Source organism: Pseudopodoces humilis, chromosome 24 (genome assembly GCF_049639895.1).
Source record: "Pseudopodoces humilis isolate 2021_Gansu_Grassland_sample_001 chromosome 24, ASM4963989v1, whole genome shotgun sequence".
Classification (NCBI taxonomy): Eukaryota; Metazoa; Chordata; class Aves; order Passeriformes; family Paridae; genus Pseudopodoces; species Pseudopodoces humilis.
This window is the reverse complement of record NC_142223.1, coordinates 1,527,832-1,549,620: the sequence shown is the minus strand read 5'-3', so window position 1 is coordinate 1,549,620 and position 21,789 is coordinate 1,527,832. Positions and strand designations below refer to the sequence as shown.

General features: G+C 53.6%; 1 protein-coding gene across 1 annotated transcript; it reads left to right on the top strand.

Moving 5' to 3' along the window:
* The first annotated feature begins 4,221 nt into the window (after nucleotides 1–4,221).
* On the top strand, nucleotides 4,222–21,495 carry FHAD1 (forkhead associated phosphopeptide binding domain 1). The gene is made up of 26 exons (XM_088066703.1): nucleotides 4,222–4,317; nucleotides 4,486–4,692; nucleotides 8,051–8,269; nucleotides 8,641–8,764; nucleotides 9,149–9,279; nucleotides 9,783–9,848; nucleotides 10,266–10,358; nucleotides 10,757–10,864; nucleotides 11,253–11,336; nucleotides 11,671–11,860; nucleotides 12,231–12,338; nucleotides 12,653–12,723; nucleotides 13,013–13,150; nucleotides 13,951–14,058; nucleotides 14,241–14,330; nucleotides 14,505–14,730; nucleotides 15,180–15,261; nucleotides 15,651–15,766; nucleotides 16,400–16,559; nucleotides 16,880–16,967; nucleotides 18,109–18,244; nucleotides 18,527–18,672; nucleotides 19,009–19,092; nucleotides 19,673–19,893; nucleotides 20,279–20,444; nucleotides 21,065–21,495. The coding sequence occupies exons 1-26, from the start codon at nucleotides 4,222–4,224 to the stop codon at nucleotides 21,167–21,169; spliced, it is 3,363 nt and encodes a 1,120-aa protein (XP_087922829.1). The 3' UTR covers nucleotides 21,170–21,495.
* Nucleotides 21,496–21,789: the final 294 nt, after the last annotated feature.

Below are 21,789 nucleotides of genomic sequence, written 5' to 3'. Positions count from 1 at the left end.
TAGTAAAGGAATAAAATATTCAAATGTATAGATTATATAAGTAATTGTAAAAGAGAACTCTCTCTCCTGCTATGCTCTCTTAGCCCTCTTGCCTCACTCTTTCTACACTCTTGCTCTTCTTTTTTCCCTGGCTCTCTCACTTCTGTTCTGTTACTCTCTTTCTTAGCAATCTTAAGTCTTGAGCTCATGTATTCATATTTTACCCCCTTTTGTATTGTTCTCTCTGAGCCCGCTCTGAGCTCTATCTGCTGGCTCATAGCAGGCTCTCTCTCTCTTTCACACCCTGAAATAAACTTCTAACACCTAACTCGATTATAGAGGTCTTTGCCGTGTCTCAGACCGTCCACCCCGAAGCGTCTCCTGCAATCTCTCTGAACCTCTGGCACCCAAATCCTCTGGTTTTCCCAGCCTCACACACATGCAGATTCCTGGTTCAGGAGCTGGCCAGCTCCTCTGGCTGGACATTCCCTGGGATAACATCCCCACATCCCCACACTGCTCCAGCCCTCCATCCACAGCCCCACTCCTCCCTCCGAATAAACAGTCCCTGGCCCAGGAAAGGATTTAGCAATGGAGGTTAACGAGGAGCCACGTCACAGTGTGCTCATCAGGATCACACTGGCCACTAAATTCTTTACACTGGCCACTCTTTTCCCCTCAGCCTTGTTTTTTTTTTTTCCCCCTGTGTTTGTCTCTCTCCAAATTCCATTGATCCCTCCGTTTCCCCACCTTTGCTTCCTCCCCTCAACATCCTATAGTAAATAATAGAAGCTAGCATCTAGATTCTATAATCTAGATAATTATACTAAATAAATTGTACTAAATAATAGTAAATCTAGAATCTAAATATAATGTAATGTAAATCTATAATGGGATCCTGAACTTGCCTTCCCATGAACTTCATAATGTTTCCTACATCCCTATACAGGGAAAGAGAGGAGAGAGAAAATTCTGTTGGACTCGTGGCGATGGATTTCACACCTGGACTACAGAATTGTGGAATATTCTGAACTGGAAGGGATCCACAGGGATCATCCATCCTACACAGACGCCCCAACAATCCCACCCTGTGCCTAAAAGCGTTGTCCAAAGGATTTTAAAGCTCATCTTGTTCCACCCCTGCCATGGAGCAGGGACACCTTTCACTCCCCCAGGCTGTTCCAAGCCCTGTCCAACCTGGCCTTGGGCACTTCCAAGGATCCAGGGATCTCCCCACTGGGCTGGGCTCGGTTTGGGCCGGGCTCGGGGTGAAGACGCCTTTGTGAGGAGAGCGCTTTCCACCGTGACTCCCCCACAGCGCATGCGCACCCTGCCGCCATCTTGGGAAGGACGGCCTGGTTCGCGCGCTCGCGCCGCCATCTTGAGAGTGGCGTGACGTCGTTTCCTATGCGTTGCCACCATCTTGAGTGCGGCGCCGCGAGTTTCCCCCCGATCCGCCATCTTGAGTGTTGTGACACGTCAGTTCCACCTGGAGTGTGGAATGACGCCAGTTCCTGCCTCCGCCGCCATCTCCGCGTGTCTTGTCACGTGATTTCCGCAGCCGCAGCCCGCTCCTCCGTGGGCTCCCTGCAATCCTCACCCGACAGCGCCACCACAGCCGGGACCCGCGCTTGGGGCTCCCGCGGTGTTCCGGGCACCGAGCGGCGGCGGCAGGCACGGAAAGCGGCGGCGCTCGGACAAGTCACTCTTGCGGTACCGCCTTGGATCTGCGGGTGGGGCCGCAGAGCGGTTTGAGGCAGTGCGCATGCGCGCCCGCGCTGGCTGCTGCACCGCCGCCAGGGGTCGCCCCTCCATCGGCCGCGCATGCGCAGTGCCCGCGCTCGGCGCAGGAGGCAGCAGCGGTTCCAGGCCCAGCTGAAACCTCGGATTTTGTGTTCCAGTGATGCACGAAAAAACTTCTGAGCACACAAAGATGCTTTTGTTGCCTTCATAGCGGTCATCCTTTCTCTCCTTTTCAGGCCCTTTATTGTTTAGTTTATATATGCAAAGGTTATATTTATATTTTCAAGCCTTATATATCCGTATTTTGAGTTCCTTATGCACTAAGATCCTTCACATAAAACAGTCGATATGGGGTTGTACCTTGAAATAAATTTTTATATTTTTTCTACATACGTATAAAGAGGTAAGATACAATTTTTAGTGTTTTTTGCACACAGTTCAAGACAAACGCCCACAGACGAACGCACTGCGCACAGACAAAACCAATTTTATGAGCTAGACACATAAAAACCTGTCTAAACTCTGAGGACAGCACAAGAGATGTCACTGGGGGCCGTCACCCCCTGCCCACGGCGAAGGGAGGGAAAGGGCGGCCGGGAAGGAATTATTGTCACATGAAAATGTTCCTTCAGCGAGTCTGCTCCGTCACCTGGGGACACTGCCACTGCCACTGGGACAGTCAGCAGGAACAGGAGGAGAAAAAGGGAGAGAGAAGGAAAGAAAGACAAGGAAAGAGAAAGTGAGAGAAAGGAAGAGAAAGAGAAGGAAAGAGAAGCAAGGAGAGAGAAAGAGATGGAAAGAGAGAAAAGAAGGAGGAGGAAAGAGAAAGAAGAGAAGGAAAGAGAGAAAGAAAAGGAAAGAGAGGGAGAGAAGGAGAGAGAAAGAGGAGGAAACAAGCAAAGAGAGAGAAAGAGAAGGAAAGAGAAAAAGAAAGAGAAGGAAAGAGAGAGAAAGAGAAGGAAAGAGAAAGAAAAGGAAAGAGAGAGAAGAGAGGGAAAGAGAAGGAAAGAGAAAAGGAAAGAAGAGAGGGAGAGAGAAGGAGAGAGAAAGAGGAGGAAAGAGAAAAGAAGAGAAGGAAAGAGAGAGAAAGAAGGAAAGAGAGAAGAGAGGGAAAGAGAAGGTGAGAGAGAGAGAAAGAGAATGAAAGAGAGAAAGAAAAGACAGAGAAGAGAGGGAAAGAGAAGGAAAGAGAAAGAAAAGAGAGAAGAGAGGGAGAGAAGGAGAGAGAAAGAGGAGGAAAGAGAAAAGCAAAGAGAAGGGAAGAGAAAAAAGGAAAGAGAGAAAGAAAAGGAAAGAGACGAGAGGGAGAGAGAAAGAGGAAGAAAGAGAAAGAGAAGCAAAGAGAGAAAGAGAAAAGAAAATAAGGAAAGAGAGAACAAGGAGAAGATGCCAGCTTGGTGAGAGGGTGCAGCGATAAAGCACAAGTCTGGGAACAGGACAGAGAAAAGACAGGGACAAGAAAAAGGAGAGAGGAAGATCAGTGGAGGGGAGTAGGAAAGAGATAAAGAACCGTAGAACCATTTAGGTTGGGAAAGAACTCTGAGATGTTTCCATTGACCAAAAATTGTTATGCAGATGAAATTCACCTCATCTTGTTTCTAAGTGCAGCCAATTTTGTAAGGAACAGAGCTTAAATAAAGATATCTTTTCCATATCTGTCGTTTTTCATACAAGGTGGTAGATAAACAGCTAATGGCGCCTTCAGCTTTTTTCATTTATTTTTCACTTCCTCCTTCTGAAGAGCAAGGAGTTTGCCCATATCTGTTAGCAGGTTCTTTTGCTTCTTCTGCCTCCTTTTCCTGTGCATCACATGCCTGGGAGAAAGACCTCCAGAATACAAGAAATAATTATTTTTTTAGTTGACAGCAGAAAAGCAAATTCAAATGCTTTAACGATGCAGATAATCTCTAATTTTAGACATAACAATGCATTCACTGTCAACTTAAATCTTCTCCCTACTTATCCTACCCTCTAATTAACAATTGATTGGAGAAATGCTGAGGGGTGACAGCATCCATCTGATAGCAATGTTTATCCCTTTGCCTGTGGTTGCAAGACCTGTTTCTGTGCGTGAACATGATATGAAATAAAAAGTAAAACGAGGGGAAAAAAGGTTCTTTGGCAGCGCTGGCGGGTGGCACAGCCCCCGTGAGGTTTGGGATACGCATTCCCACGCGTGTCCCCAGCTGACGGGATCGCTGTGGCGGAGCTGTGTTGTCCTGCCAGGACAGTTGCTTGGAAAAAGGAGGAGAAAAAAAAACAAAACCTAAACAAATCGAAGAGGAAAAACGCACCCAGGCAGGCAGCAGCAGGCTCTGGCGTGGCTGAGGTTTCCAAGGCTACTGCAGCCACACTTCCAGCTGGGACACAGCCGCTTTTGGGGCCATTTTGTAGAATTTTTAGTGTTTGGTAAAGCCACTCGTGGCTCAGGTTGTGTGGTGGGGGGTGGGAAATTGAGGAATTATTTGGCACAAGCCTTGCAGGTGGCGGGGTTGGGAAATGCGAGCTTTCCTAAAGAATTCAGAGCGGTGTTTCCAGCTGAAATCCGACACCACGACCATCGGGAGCCACAGAGGGGCCGACATCGTCCTGCAGGTAGGAACGAGGCAGCTGAGCATCCTAAAACAGGTGGAGGATGGAGGGAAGGGAGGAGGATGTGCCGGAGGTCCCACTTCGTGCTGGGATTGAGCACCAGAAAAGGGGTTTGGCAAAGCAGGGACCAACCTGGAGCCACCTCCAGCAGCGTCCCCTGCCTGCTCCCAGGCCGCAGGTGTGGCAGATCTTCACGCAGCCCTGGAATTCTCCGCCTCAGACAACAGCTTCATCCTTCAGGACTTCAACTCCCCCCACGGCACCTTCGTCAACAGCTGCCAGGTTCAAAACGCGGCCGTCAGGGTGAGCCCGGGGGATATCCTGAGCTTTGGCACGGCGGGAGCGTCCTTGGAGCTGGTGCTGGATGGGGCTGCCCAGGTAGGGCTGGGGATGTCCAGGGAAGGTGCCCAGGGAAGGGTTGGATGCTCTGGCCCATGGAAGGATGCCCAGGGAAGGGTTGGATGCTCTGGCCCATGGAAGGTGCCCAGGGAAGGGCTGGATGCTCTGGCCCATGGAAGGATGCCCAGGGAAGGTGGGTGGGTGGGTGCTGCTGCTCAGGGAAGGCTCCAGAAGCAGAAATTCACTCCTGGTTCATCTGGGAGATCCTGAGGAAAGGTGCCGAAGGTGGGTGTCAGGAAAATCCACAAACTCCAGAGGTTTATGTCCAAAAAGGAGACAGAGGAGTCCGTCATCTTTAGTTAAATAAGCAGAACCCGTGGGGTTTTCTGTCTCTCAGGGTTTTGGAGGGTGCAGCCTCCTTTTATCCCAAACTCCCGGCCACACGGTGCCCTCTTCCTTTCCCCCTGGCCGAGGCACGAGGGAGGTACAGCCTTCCCAAACTAGCACCTATCCCTCCTTGAACCGTCTGTTTTACCCCAAAGCTCAGAAGTTCAGCCTTGTCTTTTCAGCAGCCAGGCTGTCTGGGGTCTGTAACAAACCTAGCCCTAAGTCAGCAGAGACATTAAGACCCATTTCAAAGGGTCTTAATTAACACCCACACCTTCACCCATCAAATTATTTGTAAAGACATTAGAACACATCGTTCCTGACACGGAGGAGGAGGAAATGAGAAGCTGGAGCTCCCTCTGCTGAAGAAACTCCTGCAGTTCGGTAGGAAAATGGAAAAGCACAGGACAGAGGTTCATTAGCAAAGGAAGACCTGGAAAATCTGCATTTTATAGACCTCTATTTGCATTTTTATGTTTCCTCCCAAGCCACTTAACAAGAGAGAAGCTGAGTTTCAAATAAAACATAGAGGAACTGATAATCCCCAGCAGTATTTTTATTATTTTGGCTCTTGAAGAATGCTGCCTAGGTGAAGCTAGCTGGAGCTGGAGCAGTGAGAATTCCCAAAGGCAGGATGCACACACAATCGAGCCTGTCCATGGGGTGCCTTTTCCTCACTCCAGGCTCTGTGATGCTCCTTTGGAGGGCAGATTTGAAGCTGCCCGCAGGGAGGGAAGCACCTCGGCTGTGAAGTGTCTGCCAAGGGTCGGGATCGCTCCTCTGGAGTCTTGGGGGAACACGTTGTACAGAGGAGCAGCACCCACCAGGGACACTGGAAGGTTTTTGGGCAATCCCAGCTCCACATGAGCAAAAGCAGCAGGGTTGGGATGTGCCCCGGGAGAAGGGAAGGAGCTGAACAATCCCTGGATTAGCAGGGAGCCTGCACTGGGGGCTGGGGCTCCGTTAACAGCCGGGTGTTGGAGGACCCACACCCAGGTCCCACCCATGCTGGCAGGTGTTTAATGCAGCCCTTGGAACTGAGACCTTGCTGGTGGCTTGTCCCCACTGTCCTGGAAGGCTCTGCTCATCAGGAGAACAGCAGGCTGTGCCCTAATTCCCATTCTGACAGCTGATGGGAAAACAGGAGCACAGTGAGAGGCTTTGGTTTGTCTGGGAGAAACGATGGGGTAGGACCTCGTGTGAGCTGTGAAAGGAGGGCTGCTGGATCGTGTGAATGATGTGCAGAATTGGGGCAGTCAGATGGAGAGGGAACAGCTCAAAAAGCAGAAAACCCCAATAACTCTCTTTGTTTCAGCAAAGAGTCTGGATGCCCTGATTAAAATGTGATCCTTGAGTAATGGAAATGAGAAAAAACTAAAATTGTGCTTCTGCTGAGATCCGTGCCTGGGTTTTCCGCAACACAGTGGGTGTGAACCCAGGGCTAAAATCCTTCCTAAAATCTTGAAGATAACATGGTGTTTTCTCACCGTAGATGTCCTGTCCCCCCTTGAAGCGTCGCATAGGGTGGAGCAGGCAGCTCCAGGTGGGTGCAGAGCCCAAAGCCTGGACTTCTTCATCTCCTCTGGGCCTGCCCTCGCTGCAGTGGCAGCTTCCCCCCGGCTCCCTGGGCAGGGGGACCCCCAGAGCCCCCAGCCACAAGCCCCATCTGCCGCTGCCAAGGCGACCTGCGAGTGCCTGGGGCAGGAGCACGGCCGGTGCCACCTCTCTGGACACCTTCAGCAGGACCTCTGCGGCGAGGCCAGGTACTCCACGATGCCAAACCCAGCCAGTTGTGTCCTGGTGTCCTCACTCGGTGCTGAGTGGAGTTGATTGGAGCAGAAAAGTGACGAGTGTTGAGCGAGTCGTTGTCCCTTGGAGCTGATCAAAGTCCGTGGGTGATCCTGGGTGGGTTTGGGTTGGGAGGAAACGAGCTGGGACATCCCAAGGGGAATGCTGTTGGCTTTGCAGAGGGACATTTCCTCTTCCTTTCTCCTGGTGTGGGACCCAGAAGGGCCAGGACTGACTTTATCTGCCCCAGTGGCCCCTGTGCCTGTTCCTGACCCCTGTGTGGTGTTTTTCCCTCCTTTGAAGTGGCTGCCTCGAGTGAAGGCACCTGAAAATAGATCTGATGCACCTCTGGGAGCAAACTGTGATGGAGCAGGGCAGAGGTGAGGGTTTGGGCCAGCTGGAGAACGTGACATTTGCCATGAATGTTGTGGCCTGGTGCACGGTGCTGTGCTTTTTCCTGCTGTGGGATTTTTGGGCTGTCATAAGCAACAAACTCCTCTTTTTGGGAACAGCCCAAAGGATCCCCTTGCCCTAAAGGCAGCGAGCAGAGCTATTCCCGTGTGGGCAGACAAAAAAGCACAGCTTTCTGAGGGGCTGGGCAGTGCTGGAAAATAAGGGCAGCCTCTCTTCTCTGTGTCTCTGCTGCTCTTAGGCTGTTTTGGTTCCCTGAGGTGAATTAACTCTCTCTTCTGTGCAGACTGTTTACACTCTAAATGTCATTTTTTTTTTATTTTTCTGCTGGTTGTGAAGCAAACTCCCACCCTGAGTAGTGGCCACTGCCTTGGAGCAGTTTTGGGCCAAGGGAAAATGAGCACTTCTGCTGCCTGCACCCGCCTCTCCTGCTGATAATTTGCTTTCTTCCAGTCTCAGCCAGCTTCCCAGGTGATGGTGCAAGGGGGGGACCCCCTTCCCTGGGCACTCACCAGGTGGATCTCCTCCTGCAGGAGAAGGTAATGCTGGGGTGGGAGTGAGGAATGCCATCCCTGTCCTGGCCCTTGGCAGAGCAGCTGAATCTTCCCAAATGTCTGTGTCCCACCAGGAGTCCCAGCAGGGCGTGGGGGCTGCCACCAAAGCGGGTGGACGGGGACAGGGGTGGCTGGAGGGTGTGGGAAGCCAGGGACAGCGGGTCCCTTGCTGATGGCCATGAGCTGGAACCCCTGGGCAGGTGGTGTGGAGTTTCTGTGGCTGCAGACTGAGCAGTGGCACCTGAATCCACCAGCAGGGTGAGAAGCTGCTGGAGAAGGAGATGGGTCACCTTTTTGGTTTGGATACAAAGGGGAGGGATGTGGTGATAAGAGACCTGCAGGAGGAGATCGCAGCCACGGCAAAGAAACTGGCCCAGGCAGCAGTGAGGAGCGAGGCTGAGCTGACCCAGAAGCTGCTCACCTTCAACCGAGAGCTGGGAGCCCAAACAGAGGAGATCAAAGGCCTGAGGGAACAGGTACTGGGGGCTTTCATGGGCAGGGAAAACCTCTCAGGTACAGGTGTGCTTGTGGTGTAACAGCCAGGCTGGGCCAGGAGCAGTTTGTGTGGCTGAAATCAAGGGAAATGAGGGAGGGAGGGTTTTTCCTTCCCATCCTTTCCCATCCTTTCCCATCCCTTCCTTCCTTCTTTAATGCCTCTGGCATTAGGATTTCAGCAGGAACAGCCAGAGCACATTTAAAAATGTCCTATATGGAATTCCTAGGTGGAATTTGAAGATGCTAAAGAACAGTCCCACCAAACCAGAAGTGCCAGATGTCCCTCTCCAAAGGGGCTGTAGCAGTCAGCGAATGTTCCTGTGAGGAGCATGGGTAAATCTGTGTTTTGCAGATCAGTGACCTGCAGAAAAACTCAAATCAGGTTTTCAGCCATTCCCTTCATGAGAGAGACCTGGAGATCGGGAGGTTGCGGAGAGAAAGTGAGAAGTTGAAGAGGGAGCAGGCTTTGACTGCAGGTATTGACCCTGGAGCTCTGGGTCAGGGCATGAAGCAATTTGGGACTGGTTTTGGATGAGGAGGAAGCGTTGGTCAAATTGTACAGGCAACAAATTATTCCTAGAGGCTTGTAGGAATCAAATCACAGAATGGTTTGGGTGGGAAGGGACCCTAAAAACCACCTCATTCCACCTCTGCCATGGCAGGGACACCTTCCACTGTCCCAGGCTGCTCCAAACCCCATCCAACCTGGCCTTGGGCACTTCCAGGGATCCAGGGGCAGCCACAGCTGCTCTGGACACCCTGTGCTGGTTCCTCCCCACCCTCACAGGGAAGAATCTCTTCCCAGTATCCCATCTAAATGTCACTCCTGGGTGACCTCTGATCCGAGTTGTTTTCCCCAGGTCTGATGAGCAGCATGCAAAGGGAGCTGGTGCAAAAGGAGCAGAAAATCCAGCAACTCCAGCAAGAGCCCGAAAAACTGATTAAGGAAAACCAAGAGAAGGACAATCAGCTGGCTGTGGTTTCAACCAAGGTTGGCAGCACTAATGAGGGGCTCAGTGATTTATGACGTGGGGATTAAGGTGGGAAAGCAGGTGAGAAGGGTCATGCCTCTCTCTGGTGAGGATGGCAGCAGCTGTACCACAGGGAGGTGATCCCATGACCATGGTGGTCCCATGGCCATGTCTGGGTGTGCCATGATGCCCACGGATCAGGGTCTCCTTCCCCAGCTGGATCTCCCTCCTCGCTCTGCATCAGGTACTGTGTGCCCCGGACTTCTGGGAGCACAGCAGCTGTTTGTACACACAGAATAATCCTGCCAAGGTCCTCCTGAGGAGCCACTGAAACCCTGTCACTGTGCCGTGGGTCCAGCCCCACCAAGGCCACCACTAAACCACGTCCCCAAGTGTCTTTTAAATCCCTACAAGGATGGCACTCAGCCCCTGCCCTGGGCAGCCTGTGCCAGTGTCCCATTCACATCAGGACTGATGGTTTCACTGCCCTGATGTTTTTTTCCTTGGTTGCCATTCCTTCTAGTGCTTGAGGATTAAAGAAGAAGCAAAGCGTGAACTCGGAGAGGAGGAACTAATCTCCTGCAGAAATGTGAGTCAAAAGTCATTTTTGGGGTAGGCAGTGGCTGCAGGAGCACATCAGTGAGGGAATCATTAACTGGGCACTGTAAGGGAGTGGTTTGGAGCTCAGCTCCTGTCCTGAAAGGCACAAAGTGGCCATCAGAGCTGGGGAAGTGGATCAGTAACTCTGATAATCAGTAACTCTGTTTGATCAGTGAGTTCTGGTGTGAAGGGGAGGGCAGGGGAAAGGGAGCTTGGGGAGATGTGATCAGAAATCAGATTGAGTTCCACTTGTAAGCTGAGATAACCACGGTAAATACAGGTTAGAAGAGAATTCCAGGGTAAACAAAGTGAGTTAGATGGGAAGCAAATCCTGCTGATCTGTGGAGGTCATCCAGAGGGGCCCAGCTGCCCTGGTGAGACCCCCGCCCTCCCCGGGCTCTTGCAGCGCATCGAGGAGCTGGAGCAGGACCTGGAGGGGTTGAAGGGGGAGATCCAAAAGCACGAGAGTGTCCAAAAGCAACTGGCTGAGAAAGCCAAGGTAGGCTGTTGGCTGCAGGGGACACACAGAGGGCAGAGCCCATCGTCCCAGAGGGGTGGGACAGGGACCAGCAATCCTGGGAGCACAGGCTGGATGGGCAGGGGCATCCAACTGTCCTGAGCTCGATCATGGACCCTGATGGAAGAGGAAAAACAGATGGCAGAGTGCCCTGTGTGGGTGTTGGGTGAGGAGAGCAAGGATGGACAATATTCCAGGGATCAAACAGACAAAAAGTGCCGTGAAGGGTCGATGCTGCAACCCCGCTCCCTACAACAGGATTGCTGTCTGTCTCCTGGTATTCCAAAGGCACATTTGGACTTGTCTGATGGGAAGAGTGGTTGGAATGCCCATGGCATGGTTTTGGACGTTGCTGTGAGATGCCAAAGCTCTCGTTGCAGGCAGAGGAGGAACTGAAGGCAGCCTGGTCCCAGCAGGCGGAGCAGCTGCGGGAGATGGGGCACAGGGAGCGCCTGCTGAGGTCTGACCTGCAGCGAGCTGGGGAGCAGGTAGGGAATGGCAGGGATGGGAACATCCCCACTGGGGCTGTGGGCAGCACAGGGATGCAGCTTCCCATGGGGAAGGATGTGCTGTGGAAACAAGTCCTGAGCACCAAGCCCTGGCACGGTCGTGGGTGAAGAATAAAAGGCTTATCCACAGGATTTGTGTGGGCAGCATGGACAACAGAGCATTTATTAGCATACAGAAAAGGAATCTGTAACCTTAGTTATGCTGTCTGGGAGCCACACCAGCCCTCCTCAGTGCCTGGGTAATTCTGCTCTGGGCAGGGGCAGCCCTTTGCTGATAACATCATGCCAGATATTGATTATCAGTGATCAGCAGAGCAGCTGTCAATGCTCGGTGGTGTTTGTTCCCATGTGTTGATCCCTGCTGCAGCTGGAGTCCTTCAAGACCCGAGTGATGCAAGTCTGTTCTCCATCAGCAGCTGGCAGCACAGGGAAATCTGTAACGGAGCAGCAGGTGAGTTTGGACAGCAGCTCACAGGGATGTTCAGAGCCACCAAAGCTCCAGGCAGCGGCTGCAGAGGTGCCTGCTCCATGGGCAGTAGGGCTGCAGCATCCAGGCTTCCCCAGATTTGTGCTGTGGCTGTCCCAGGGTGATGGCACTGCTCCATGATGTGAAGGGGACACGGTCCTTTAAGCTTGGAGGGAGTCAGTGTCTGCAGCAGGGACAAGCCCAGGGGTCTGACGTGGCTGCCAGCCTGCAGCAAGTCTCAGCTGTGGCTCTCTGAGACCATCCCTGGCCCCTCAAAACAGTGTGAGCCTCATCCTCCTTCTTCACCCACTTTTGCCAGGTGATAGAGAAGGTCAGGCAGATCTCTGATGAGAGCCAACAGAGTCACGAGAGAGAGAAGAGTCTGCAGAAGGAATTAAGCTCCAAGCTCGCAAAGGAGGAGGAGGTGTCTGCAAACATCAAGGTGTTCAAGAACTCCCTGCAGAAGCTCCAGGTCAGCCCTTTAAACACTGAGGACCAAGTGGCCCAGGGTGTTTTGTTGGCCTGAGGAAAGGTCAGAATAAAGATACAACCCTGAAACAAAGCATCATCCCTAAGTGTTCATGTGGTCCTTCAATGAGGAAGGAATCTCCTGGGAATTCTCCATAAAGCCCATCCTGTTCCACTCCACGACACCTTCCACTGGACCAGGTTGCTCCAAGCCCCATCCAACCTGGCCTGAGATGTTCAGAAATGTTGTTGTCATTTGCCAGTCCCTGAAGGCCACTGACAGTGGAGATTGGCTTGTTCCCCACTGGTTCCATTTGTTCCAGGCCTGCCTGAGGAGCTCCTGCAGCAGCTCCAGCCTGCGAGGGGAGCTGGGGCAGCTGGAGGTGTTGTGCCTGGGTCCCTCTGTCTCAGCCATCAGGACAGCAGTGGTGGACATGGCACGTGGTCCCCTGGCCTGGCTGGAGGGTGCAGAGCAGCTCCTGGACAGCCTGGGGATGGACCTGCACACCTCTGGCAAAGGTCTGTGTCCTGCTGGGCATCCCTGGGAATGTGGGGTGTCCCAGCAAGCCAGATGTAGAGGAGAAAGTCCAGCATGAGCCACTCCTGGGGGAGAAAATCACAGAATCATGGAAATTTTAAGGAAAATACCTCCAAGATCACCGAGTCCAACCATTAAGCCAACACTGTTCCCAAGTGCTCACACTTTTTGAACACTTCCAGGGATGGTGGCCTATTCCAATGCCTGAACATCCTTTCCACGAGGAAATTTTTCCAGATATCCATGATACGGTGCGTGAGCTCCCCACACAGTGAGGCTCCGTTGACTTTTGCAGGGCTGTTGGCTGCTCTCGAGAGCTTGTCGGAGAAGATGCAGGAGATGGCACAGAGCAATCAGATGTTGCAGGTACAGAAATATTTATGCACATAAAGCAGGTGGATTTGGACTCCTCCTATGGGTAAATATGATGGCAAACAAGCCAGTGTGGCACCTGGATTGGGGATGTGGCTGAGATCCCTGAGTGCAGGAAATGCAAGGTCAGACAGAGCCACTGTCAGTGTGTCCATATCCCCAACACAGCAAGGGTTCAGAGGAGATCTCTTGTGAATTTTTTTGTGGGTGAATGTACACAGGAGTTTTATTTCTTGCCCTGCTGCTGACACACTTCCTTTAATACCCCCGTGTCTCCCTGTAGGAGCAATTAGAGAAGCTCCAGGAGCTGCAGGCAGAGCTGCTGCAGGAGCACACAGAGGAGCTGGAAGCTAAACATGAGCAAGACTTAGAGATAAAAATCCAGCAAATCATCCTGGAAAAGGACAAGGAGCTCAAACAGGTACAGTGACGTGGTTGGTGTTTCAGAGGAGGAATGTTATGCAGGAAAAATGGACGCCTGTAACAGTGCTGGATAACGAGAGGAGGAACCTCCAGCCCCGAGCTGAGTGCAGTCCCAAGGGACTGGATATCCTCCCATATGGATCCAGGTGATGTAAACTCCCAAAAGTATCCGTGGTGGGACGGGGAAACACCTGCAGGTAACATCAGGAGCTAACATCCCAGTCACTGGGAGAAAGGGCAACACAAGGAGCATCATCCATGAGCTGAGGGAAACACTGCATTGCTTCCTCTCAAGCCTTCTCCCCCTCCCTCCCTCCCTCCCTCCCTCCCTCCCTCCCCTTGCTGGGCTCCAGTTGGCTCCTTTTTGGCTGGAAAAGGATATCCCTGTGGAGCAGGGGGGCAGCAGCCCCCCTCAGGCCCAGGGGAGCCCAGGCCATCCCCCCAGCAGCTCTGGTGTGGGATGCAGGGTCAGTCAGGGTGGGTGTGTCGTGATCATGGTGGCCTTGTAGGACAGTTTCCAGTCTGCCTGTGTGTCTGGCACCTCGGGAATGGTGTTTTCCTGCTGTTCAGTTCTCTAAGGATTCAGGCAAGGAGCAGCCAAGCAGCTCCTACCCAGTCTCTCCGCTGTTCCTTTCCCCAGGTGCTCCCATCCTCTCCTTCACTGAGTTATTTCATGTCCTGCCAAGCTTTTCTCCCATCACCCACCCCTGCTCCAGAGAAATGACCCTTCCTGCTGCTTTTCTCCTTGGAGGTGTTTTTTTTTTTCCTGAAGTGAATCTGTGGGCTGTTGGTTCACAGATTCTGGAAAGCGCCGTCGCTGAGGAGAAGGACAAGTGCAAGAAATCTGTGGAGGAAGAACAGAAGAAGATCCAGGAGCTGGAAAGCCACCTAAGAAGCATGGCTGAGGTGAGCATGGGGGGTGAAGCAGAACAGCTCACTCCTGGAACGAAGAAAAGGGAAAATGTGCTGCAGTGTGGTGCTCCAGGGGCTCAAATCAGTGAACAAAGGGGTCCCCCTCTCCCCAAAACACACAGAGAAAGAAAGGTGGGTTCATGGCTAACCTAATTACTGCTAATTTCCTCTGGTAGGCAACAGCAAAGAAGGCAGAGGAGCAAGAACTGACGGAGGGAAAACTGAGAGAAGCTTTGCATGAGCTGAAGAAAATCACTGCACAAGAGGTATTTGCACTGACCCACGCAGGTGGAGGATCAGTGCTGGAGGAGAAGGCTTCCCCCATCCCTGAAACCCTTCCCTCCACCTTTGTGACCGCCATCCAGGAGAGATGAGGCCAGTGGTGATCCCAGAAGAAACCCCCAGCACTTCCAACCCAGCTGCCACGTCTCGTTTCCCAGGTGGTGCTACAGCAGCAGGTGCTTCAGCAGGACCAGCAGCTCAGGGCTGTCCAGGAGGAAAATGAGTCACAGAGACAGAAACTGCTAGAAGATGTAGCAGGATACAGGGAGCAAAGCAAGCAGCACTCCCTGACCATCCTGGCTTTAGAGGACAGGCTGATGGAGGCCACTCAGCAGCAGAAGGTGCTGGAGGAGGAAAAGGCAACACTTGTGGGAAAAATAGAAGGTAGGTAAGGGTTGTTTGGGATGCACCCGTACCAGGAGGCAGCTGGGTTGACATGAAATGCGTGTGCAGATGGAACAGTGAATTTGCTGCTGTAGAAAACGTCGGGAAGATGTTGAGTGAAGGTTATTCCACCTGCAGGGCAAGCTCTCTGTGAGGCCCTGCAGAAGCTGTGTCATTGTTTGGTGGTTTTGGAGAACAGACAGGGCTTTTCCACTGGAGAAGGGCTCTTTGTACTCTAAAATGACAAGATTGCTGTGCTTTGGGCTGCTCTGAGACAGAAGCAAGTCTGGATGTCAAGAACTGTCCAGCTGGCCGTGGAACTGGGCTCTCAGGGACGTGGGCTTCCCAAAGAGACAGTCCTCAGCCCTCAGGAGGAAATGATTTGTGTAGAAAAAGCAACAAGAATGTGTTACCAAGAAGTGATTGGCCTTTTCCCTCGTGTCCTGCAGGGCTTCAGTGTGATGCCCACAGGTCAGCACCAGGAGCTTGGCCGGGGATTTGTCCTGCCATGGAGTCTCACGTTTGTCTGAGGTGAGCAGCACTCACTGATGGTGGTCAGAGAAGCTTGGAGAAGGGCAGGGACTACTTGGGACAGCCTAAGGAAGTCCAACACCACTTGCCCCAAGATCTTATTAGTCCTTTTAGGGTGGGACTCAAGTCCCTTTGCTAGGCTGAAGTGATCCATGGAGCATCAAAGTGATGCCAAATAGCACGTGAGGCTCTGCCATCCCACCTGGATGGCTCCAGGTAAGATCAATGGTGTGGCCAATCCCACAGCACAGGGTAAGCCCAGGGGACCAAAAGGCAGGTGAAAAAAGGGAATGTGTGGATTAAACAGGAATGCAGCACAGGAAGGTGTGCACGGGCGCCCTGCCACGAGGTTTCCCGCTGGCTGTGAGATCTGCACTGATCTTCCCCAGGAAACTGCGGGAGGAGCTGGCAGCGGCACAGGGCACGCTCCTGGAGAAGAGGGCAGTCATCAGCAGGCTCAGCAGGGAGCTGTCAGAAACCAGAGCCAGGATGTCGGACATGAGAGGTGGGTGATGTGTGGCTGCCGTCGTCCCCAGCCTCCTCCACGCGGTGAGGCGCACACAGATCGCAGGAAAGGGGTGTCACCGTTCTCAGGAAATGAGAAAGGTGACACTAATTTGTCACCTGTCCTGCTGGGGGCAAAGCAGGCAGTCTGTTCTCTTTGGGAAGGTGAATTTCTCCCCATCCTTGGCTGAGTAGTAGCAGTGACAATGAGAGAGCAGAGTAATCACGGGGAGAGCAGGTAGACAAAACTCAGAATCACTCTGGTGAACTTCTTGGAGCTGGAGATGTTCCAAGCCTGGGAGGACTGGGAGAACCTTGCCTGGGATTCCTCCATGGGCTGTGAACGTGGGGACAGAGCCCGTGAGGAATGTGTGGAGTCAAAAGATGCAAGTCAGGAAATGCTGGTGACCTGTCCTCCTTCAATCTGAAGGAAAATTGCCACAGCAAGGAATTGCCCTGGCTTATACCTCCACAAAGAGACTGGGATGTCCTGTTGGCATGGCCCAGGACCTGAGGGCACTGTCAAGGGCAGGGATGAGCCCCGTTGGTGCTTCCATGAGGCTGCCCCAGCTGCAGATCCCCCAGGACTGGGTGATGAGCCAGCCAGCATCCCACGGGGCTGTTCTGTGCTTAGGGGAGCTGAGTGAAGAGCAGAAGGTGGAGCTGGAGCACAGCCAGAGGCAGCTGAAACACCGGGAGTGGGAAGTGAACCAGCTCAGGGAGAAGCTATCCGAGATGTCCAGCCTTGTGGAGGAGAAGGATCGGGCCCTGAAAGCAGCAGCTCAGGAGTTAAGGTACACCCTGACATCACCCAAGGATTCACAGACGTGTGCGTCCCCAGCAGCTGATGGTGTTTAGGGTTCTCCCCAGAGCAAAGGCGCTCTGAGAGTATCAGGATGGAGCTCAGCTCTGAATCCACGACACAGGATTCGAAAATGGGGCTTTAGTGGAGCTCATGCCAGTCGATGTGTAACTCAGGCACTTGTATCCAAGCCAGTGTTCCCACCCACACCGTGGTAGTCATCAGTGGGTGCCCGGGGTGCTGCTCTCCAAAAGCTGTTTGGGTCAGCTTCACCCATCACGGGGTCCCACAACATCTTGTCCCTCCGCACAGCCAAGCCCAAACGCGCTGCCGGGTGCTGAGGGACGCTTCCCAGCAAACACTGGAGAGCCCAGAGGATGCTCCCAGGACACCCCTGCAGGTGGGTGAAGCCTCTCAGAGGGGGAATCATCACGGGGAGCACCGAGGCGTGGGATTGCCAAGAGCACCCGTGGTGTGCATGGTGTTCGTCGGTGAGAGCCTGGAGCTGCTCCACGCTGGCCCAAGGGTGGGATGCTTGGAGCCCCTTCCCAAGCCCAGGGCCACCTGTGATCCGGGGAACCACAGCCCCAGCAGGCTGCTGCTGGCTAAGGAGCTGATGCCTTGGAACCTCCAAGTCTTGTGCGTGCTAATGGCTGTGTTAATTGCCAATTAGAGGGAACAGCACCGCGTAAGCATTCCTTCCTTCTCCCAGCCTGCCGAGCTGCGGGTGCTGGCTGTGCAGAGCAGGACCAGCTCTGGGGTTGTATGCTCAGAAATAGGGGCAGGCTCGTTGCACAGGACGAGAAGAAACGCTCCTCGTTCTCCTGTGCCAAATCCCTGCTTGATTTCCCCGAGGCTGGAAAAGGGAAGAGCTCGCAGGTGGTGGCAGCAGCAGATGGAGGGACTGTGGGAATTGTACATTCCGTACAGCCAGCAGCGTGCCAGCGAGGCCGGCTGGCTGCGGGGGCCGGCCACTGACTCACAGCCAGCTGATGAGCGGGTGGGAGGTACTGCCCGTCCTGTTCCACCTTCTGAGATGGGGAGGGGGAGATCCCAGCGCTGGGGGGGCCACTGGGGAGCGGGATGGGCGGAGATGGGGGTGGTGAGAGCGGCCAGATCGGAGCTGGGGGTCTGCAGCCGTCGTGGCTCTAGCCCCATCACAGATTTTTGGGTGTTTGTCAAAGTGTGGGGTCTGGATGGGGCTGGGAGAGGGCGGTGCACGTTTAGTGATGTCCAGGTCTGTGCAGGGACACAGGTGTTTGTGTGTAGATGGCAAACGCTCTGTGACGGTGCAGAGGACAAGGGAAAAACGCCAACGTGGCTGTTCAGAGCTGTGCACCAACCCTCTCGTGGGTCTCCAGAGCATTTGCAGGGTTCACATCCTGACCATGGCACAGGAGGAAGGAGGTCTCTGACAAGTCTCTTATACCCCACCCAAAATCCATGGAGATGCTCCCCAGGCTTTGTTCTTGTGCCAAGTGCCCGGTGTCTGGCAGCAAGGCCGTGTTTACCAGACTGGGCAAGAACCTGACTTCTTCCAGGAGCCACCATCAGACTTGGCTGAGCTCGGTGCAAAATGCCGAGGCCTCAGGCACGAGGAAACGATCCAGCGCCAAAAAGAAGGTTTGGCTGAGCTCCGGGAGAGAGTGAAGATGCTGGAGAAGAGGCAGTGCTCAGGTGAGCAGGGCTCTCCTAGAATTATGGAATGGTTTGGGTTGGAAGAGGCTTTAAACGACATCTTGTTCCACCCCCTGCCATGGGACACCTGCCACTGTCTCAGGTGGGTCCAAGCCCCATCCAGCCTGGCCTTGGGCAATTCCAGGGATCCAGGGGCAGCCACAGCTTCTCTGGGCACCTGTGCCAGCATCTCTCCACCCTCACAGGGAGGCTGGGAAAGCTGGGAAACCTCAAAGTTGTGTGGAGAGTGGAACAACTTGGCATCTGCTTCTTTGCCTCCAGGTGCCGTGAAGAGCAATTTCGAGCCACTGGTGGTCCGGATGAGAGACTTACCAGAGAAAAGAGTCCAACAAAGAGGTCTTGAGCTGGAACCTGCACCTGTGTTGGGAGAAAATCTGAAGGCTGGCAAGGCAGGGAGGCAGTGTGAGGTTTGTAATTTGGAAATGACAAACTTTGACTTTGGAAAGTACGCCCTGGGAAAGAAGAAATAGGTTTTTAGAGGTAAGAAAAGTCAGGGTGGGAGATGCAGCCCGATGGGTGGCAGGCAGTGCTCCTGCAGAGCGTGGCAGCTCCGTCAGGACCAGCACATTGCCTGGTGCTGGTGGGATTGCAGCAGGGATGGATGGGCTGAGCAGGGTGGGAGGCTTGGGAACGCAGCAATGCTGGGGTGGGTTTCCCATGAGGTGAAAAGGAGGCTCAAGGCCATTTACCAAAAAAAAACCTGTCCCAAAGTGGTCTCCATGGGTCTTTCCCTGTCTGTGCAGGTTCCTGAGCATGTTCCTCATGGGGGCTCGTTCAGGATCACCAGCTGGGAAGTGGCTGAGGCGACAGACTTGGGTGAGAAGATGGTATGTCAGGGTTAGGTGTGGTAAATCGTGTGTAGAGTGTGTGCACATGCCCCGTGTGTAGAGTTTAGGTGTTCTTTGAACGCATTTCAGAGGTATCACACCAGGATTGTTGAAGATGAGCTGCTCTGTGGCCCAGTTGAAGACATCCCTGTCCATGGCTGGGGGGATTGGTTTGATGACCTTTAAATTTCCCTTCCAAACTAAACTATTCTATGATTGCATGGCCCAGGGCACATTTTGTGTCTGCCAGGACATCCTGGGACCCCAAAACATGCCACAGTGCATTAGAGAGGCTGGGGAGCAATGGAGGGAGCTGCTAGGGAAGGTGTCCAAGGGTAGCACAGCTGGTGGGTTGGACAAAGGGGGTCTTTTCCCTCCAAAAAACACCCAGCAGGGAAAACAATCATCTCAGGGAAAGCAATCCCATCCCAGTAAGCCGTGCAGCTGGGAATGGAATGCAAACCTGCTTTCCTCAGGACACTGTCGTCTCCTCAGGAGAGCAGACAGAAAGCAGATGGCTGAGCAGCGTGATGGAACGCAGCAGACCTGGTAAATAATGCATTGCCTCTTCTTCCCACAGTACCTTGATGTAATTGGTGCTCTGGGAAGCCTGGTGGAGATGAAGGAGCTGTCAGGAATGCAGCCTCTGCAGCACCTGCCTCAGGAGAGAAGGGCAGAAGTGGGACTGCAGAGACAGAAGGCCCTGGAGCTGTTGTACAAAAAGATCAGGAACCTCCAGGTTCGCCTGGAAAGGAAAGAAGAAATGCTGAAAGGTTATGAGGGAAGTGTGGAGCAGCTCAGGTATGGAAAGCCAGGGTTCTGAACATGACCTGGTCCTTGGATGCCAAGTGACAGAGAGCTTGGGGCAAGGAGTGACACTGCTGAGTCCTGTGTCTGTCTGGGACCAGTCTGTGTCTGTGGCCATGGTACAAAAGGCAAATGTCAAGAGGAGTGGGGAAAGGTGCTCCCAGTTTTCTGCAGTGGTGCCTTCTGCAGCCTCACATGGTTGAGCAGTGTCAGAGCCTTGTCAGGTTCCCTTGTCCTGGCTGGCTGGAGCCTGGGACAGCAGCAGCATCGGCTGGGGCAGAGGGACGGTGTCAGCAGGACCAAGGGAGAGCACAGCTGAGGGTCAGGGGGTCGATAAAGGAAAAAGACCGACAGAATCTTCCCCTCCTGTTTTGCACAGGCAGAGCCAAGCTTCCCTGAGAAGGTGCCAGGAGGAGATGTCCAACCTGGAAGATGAAGCCCACAGGGAGGCAGAAGAGAAGGCTCTGCTGCGAGAGGCTCTGGAGAGGATGCAGCTCCAGCTGGACCAGGAGAAGAGGCTGCGGCAAGCGGCCAAGCGGCACAAGGTGAGGAGGCAACACCCAACTGCTGCTCTTTGTACAACAGCCAGCTCCACCTGTTGGGAACCATCCACAGAGTGGTCACTTGGACCATCCCAAGAGGCTGGAGGCTCCAGGCTCAGCCACAGCATCCCTTGATGAAGCTGGAGGAGGTGCAAACACCTGTAGCGATGGGTTTGAGTCGTGTATGAGGGCGAGGGAGAAGAGCAGGTCATGCTGAGCTCTGGTGGAGAGGACCAGGTCATGCTGAGCTCTCGGGGAGAGAACAGAACCAGGTCATGCTGAGCTCTCTGGAGAGGACCAGATCATGCTGAGCTCTCGTGGAGAGGACCAGGTCATGCTGCGTTCTCATGGAGAGGACCAGGTCATGCTGAGCTCTCTGGAGAGGACCAGGTCATGCTGCGTTCTCATGGAGAGGACCAGGTCATGCTGAGCTCTGGTGGAGAGGACCAGGTCATGCTGAGCTCTCTGGAGAGGACCAGGTCATGCTGAGCTCTCTGGAGAGGACCAGGTCATGCTGAGCTCTCTGGAGAGGACCAGGTCATGCTGAGCTCTCTGGAGAGGACAGAACCAGGTCATGCTGAGCTCTGGTGCTCAACTCTGTGTCTGTTGTCTCTGTTCTGCAGCCTGGAGCCACAAAGCCTCTCTGCTCAGGCAAGGCCAAGGAGCGCGTGGCTGATGCTGTCAAATCGGGAAGCTCACGGGAGCAGCACCACGGGGACCTTCACTAGGTGTTGGTCTGCAGGAGGAACAGATCATCACTCTGGACTCTGAGGGTGGAGCTGGCATGAGGCCTGGGTGCATTTGGAGGAGCTCCAGTTTGTATCCTTGGGCACACTGGTGCCAGTGGACAATGCTGGACCTTATTTTCCACGTCCCACAGAATGTGGTGGGATTTGTGGCAGTGGAGAAGGTGGTGAGGATATTGTCCAGTGTGGATATTTGTGTGTGTGAACACAGCCCAGTGACGTGTGAAGTCACTTGTGGGGATGTGTCCTGTCCTTGCTGAAGTGGCCTCAAGCACACAGAGCCAACATGACTTGAAATATCCCTCGCAGCTCCTGTGTCCTCCAGTCCCCATCGTGTCAGGGGGAAACTGGAACGTCAGGCACGATGTGGTAGGGAATTCTGGAATTCCTGGAACACCCCAGGGAAGAGTGGGACCTGTGTCAGCCACACCAGTACAGCAGCATGAGGACAATGGGGCGATGAGAGCGATGTGCTGGTGGGTTGGGGTGATGGCACAGGCTCACTCACTGATTCCTGTCATTAGCAAGGGTGAGAGCAGACCCTGGATTTTGGGGAGCAGCAGTGTTGTGGGGAGGGGGTCCCTGCAGCTCCAGCACATCAT

What these genes read in the sequence shown, in the direction of transcription:
- FHAD1 (XM_088066703.1), top strand. Translation starts at nt 4,222, where the DNA reads ATGCGAGCTTTCCTAAAGAATTCAGAGCGGTGTTTCCAGCTGAAATCC. An exon ending in TGGCTGTGGTTTCAACCAAG is followed by an intron (nt 9,280 to 9,782) that starts GTTGGCAGCACT and finishes CATTCCTTCTAG; the next exon opens with TGCTTGAGGATTAAAGAAGA. An exon ending in GAGTCTCACGTTTGTCTGAG is followed by an intron (nt 15,262 to 15,650) that starts GTGAGCAGCACT and finishes GATCTTCCCCAG; the next exon opens with GAAACTGCGGGAGGAGCTGG.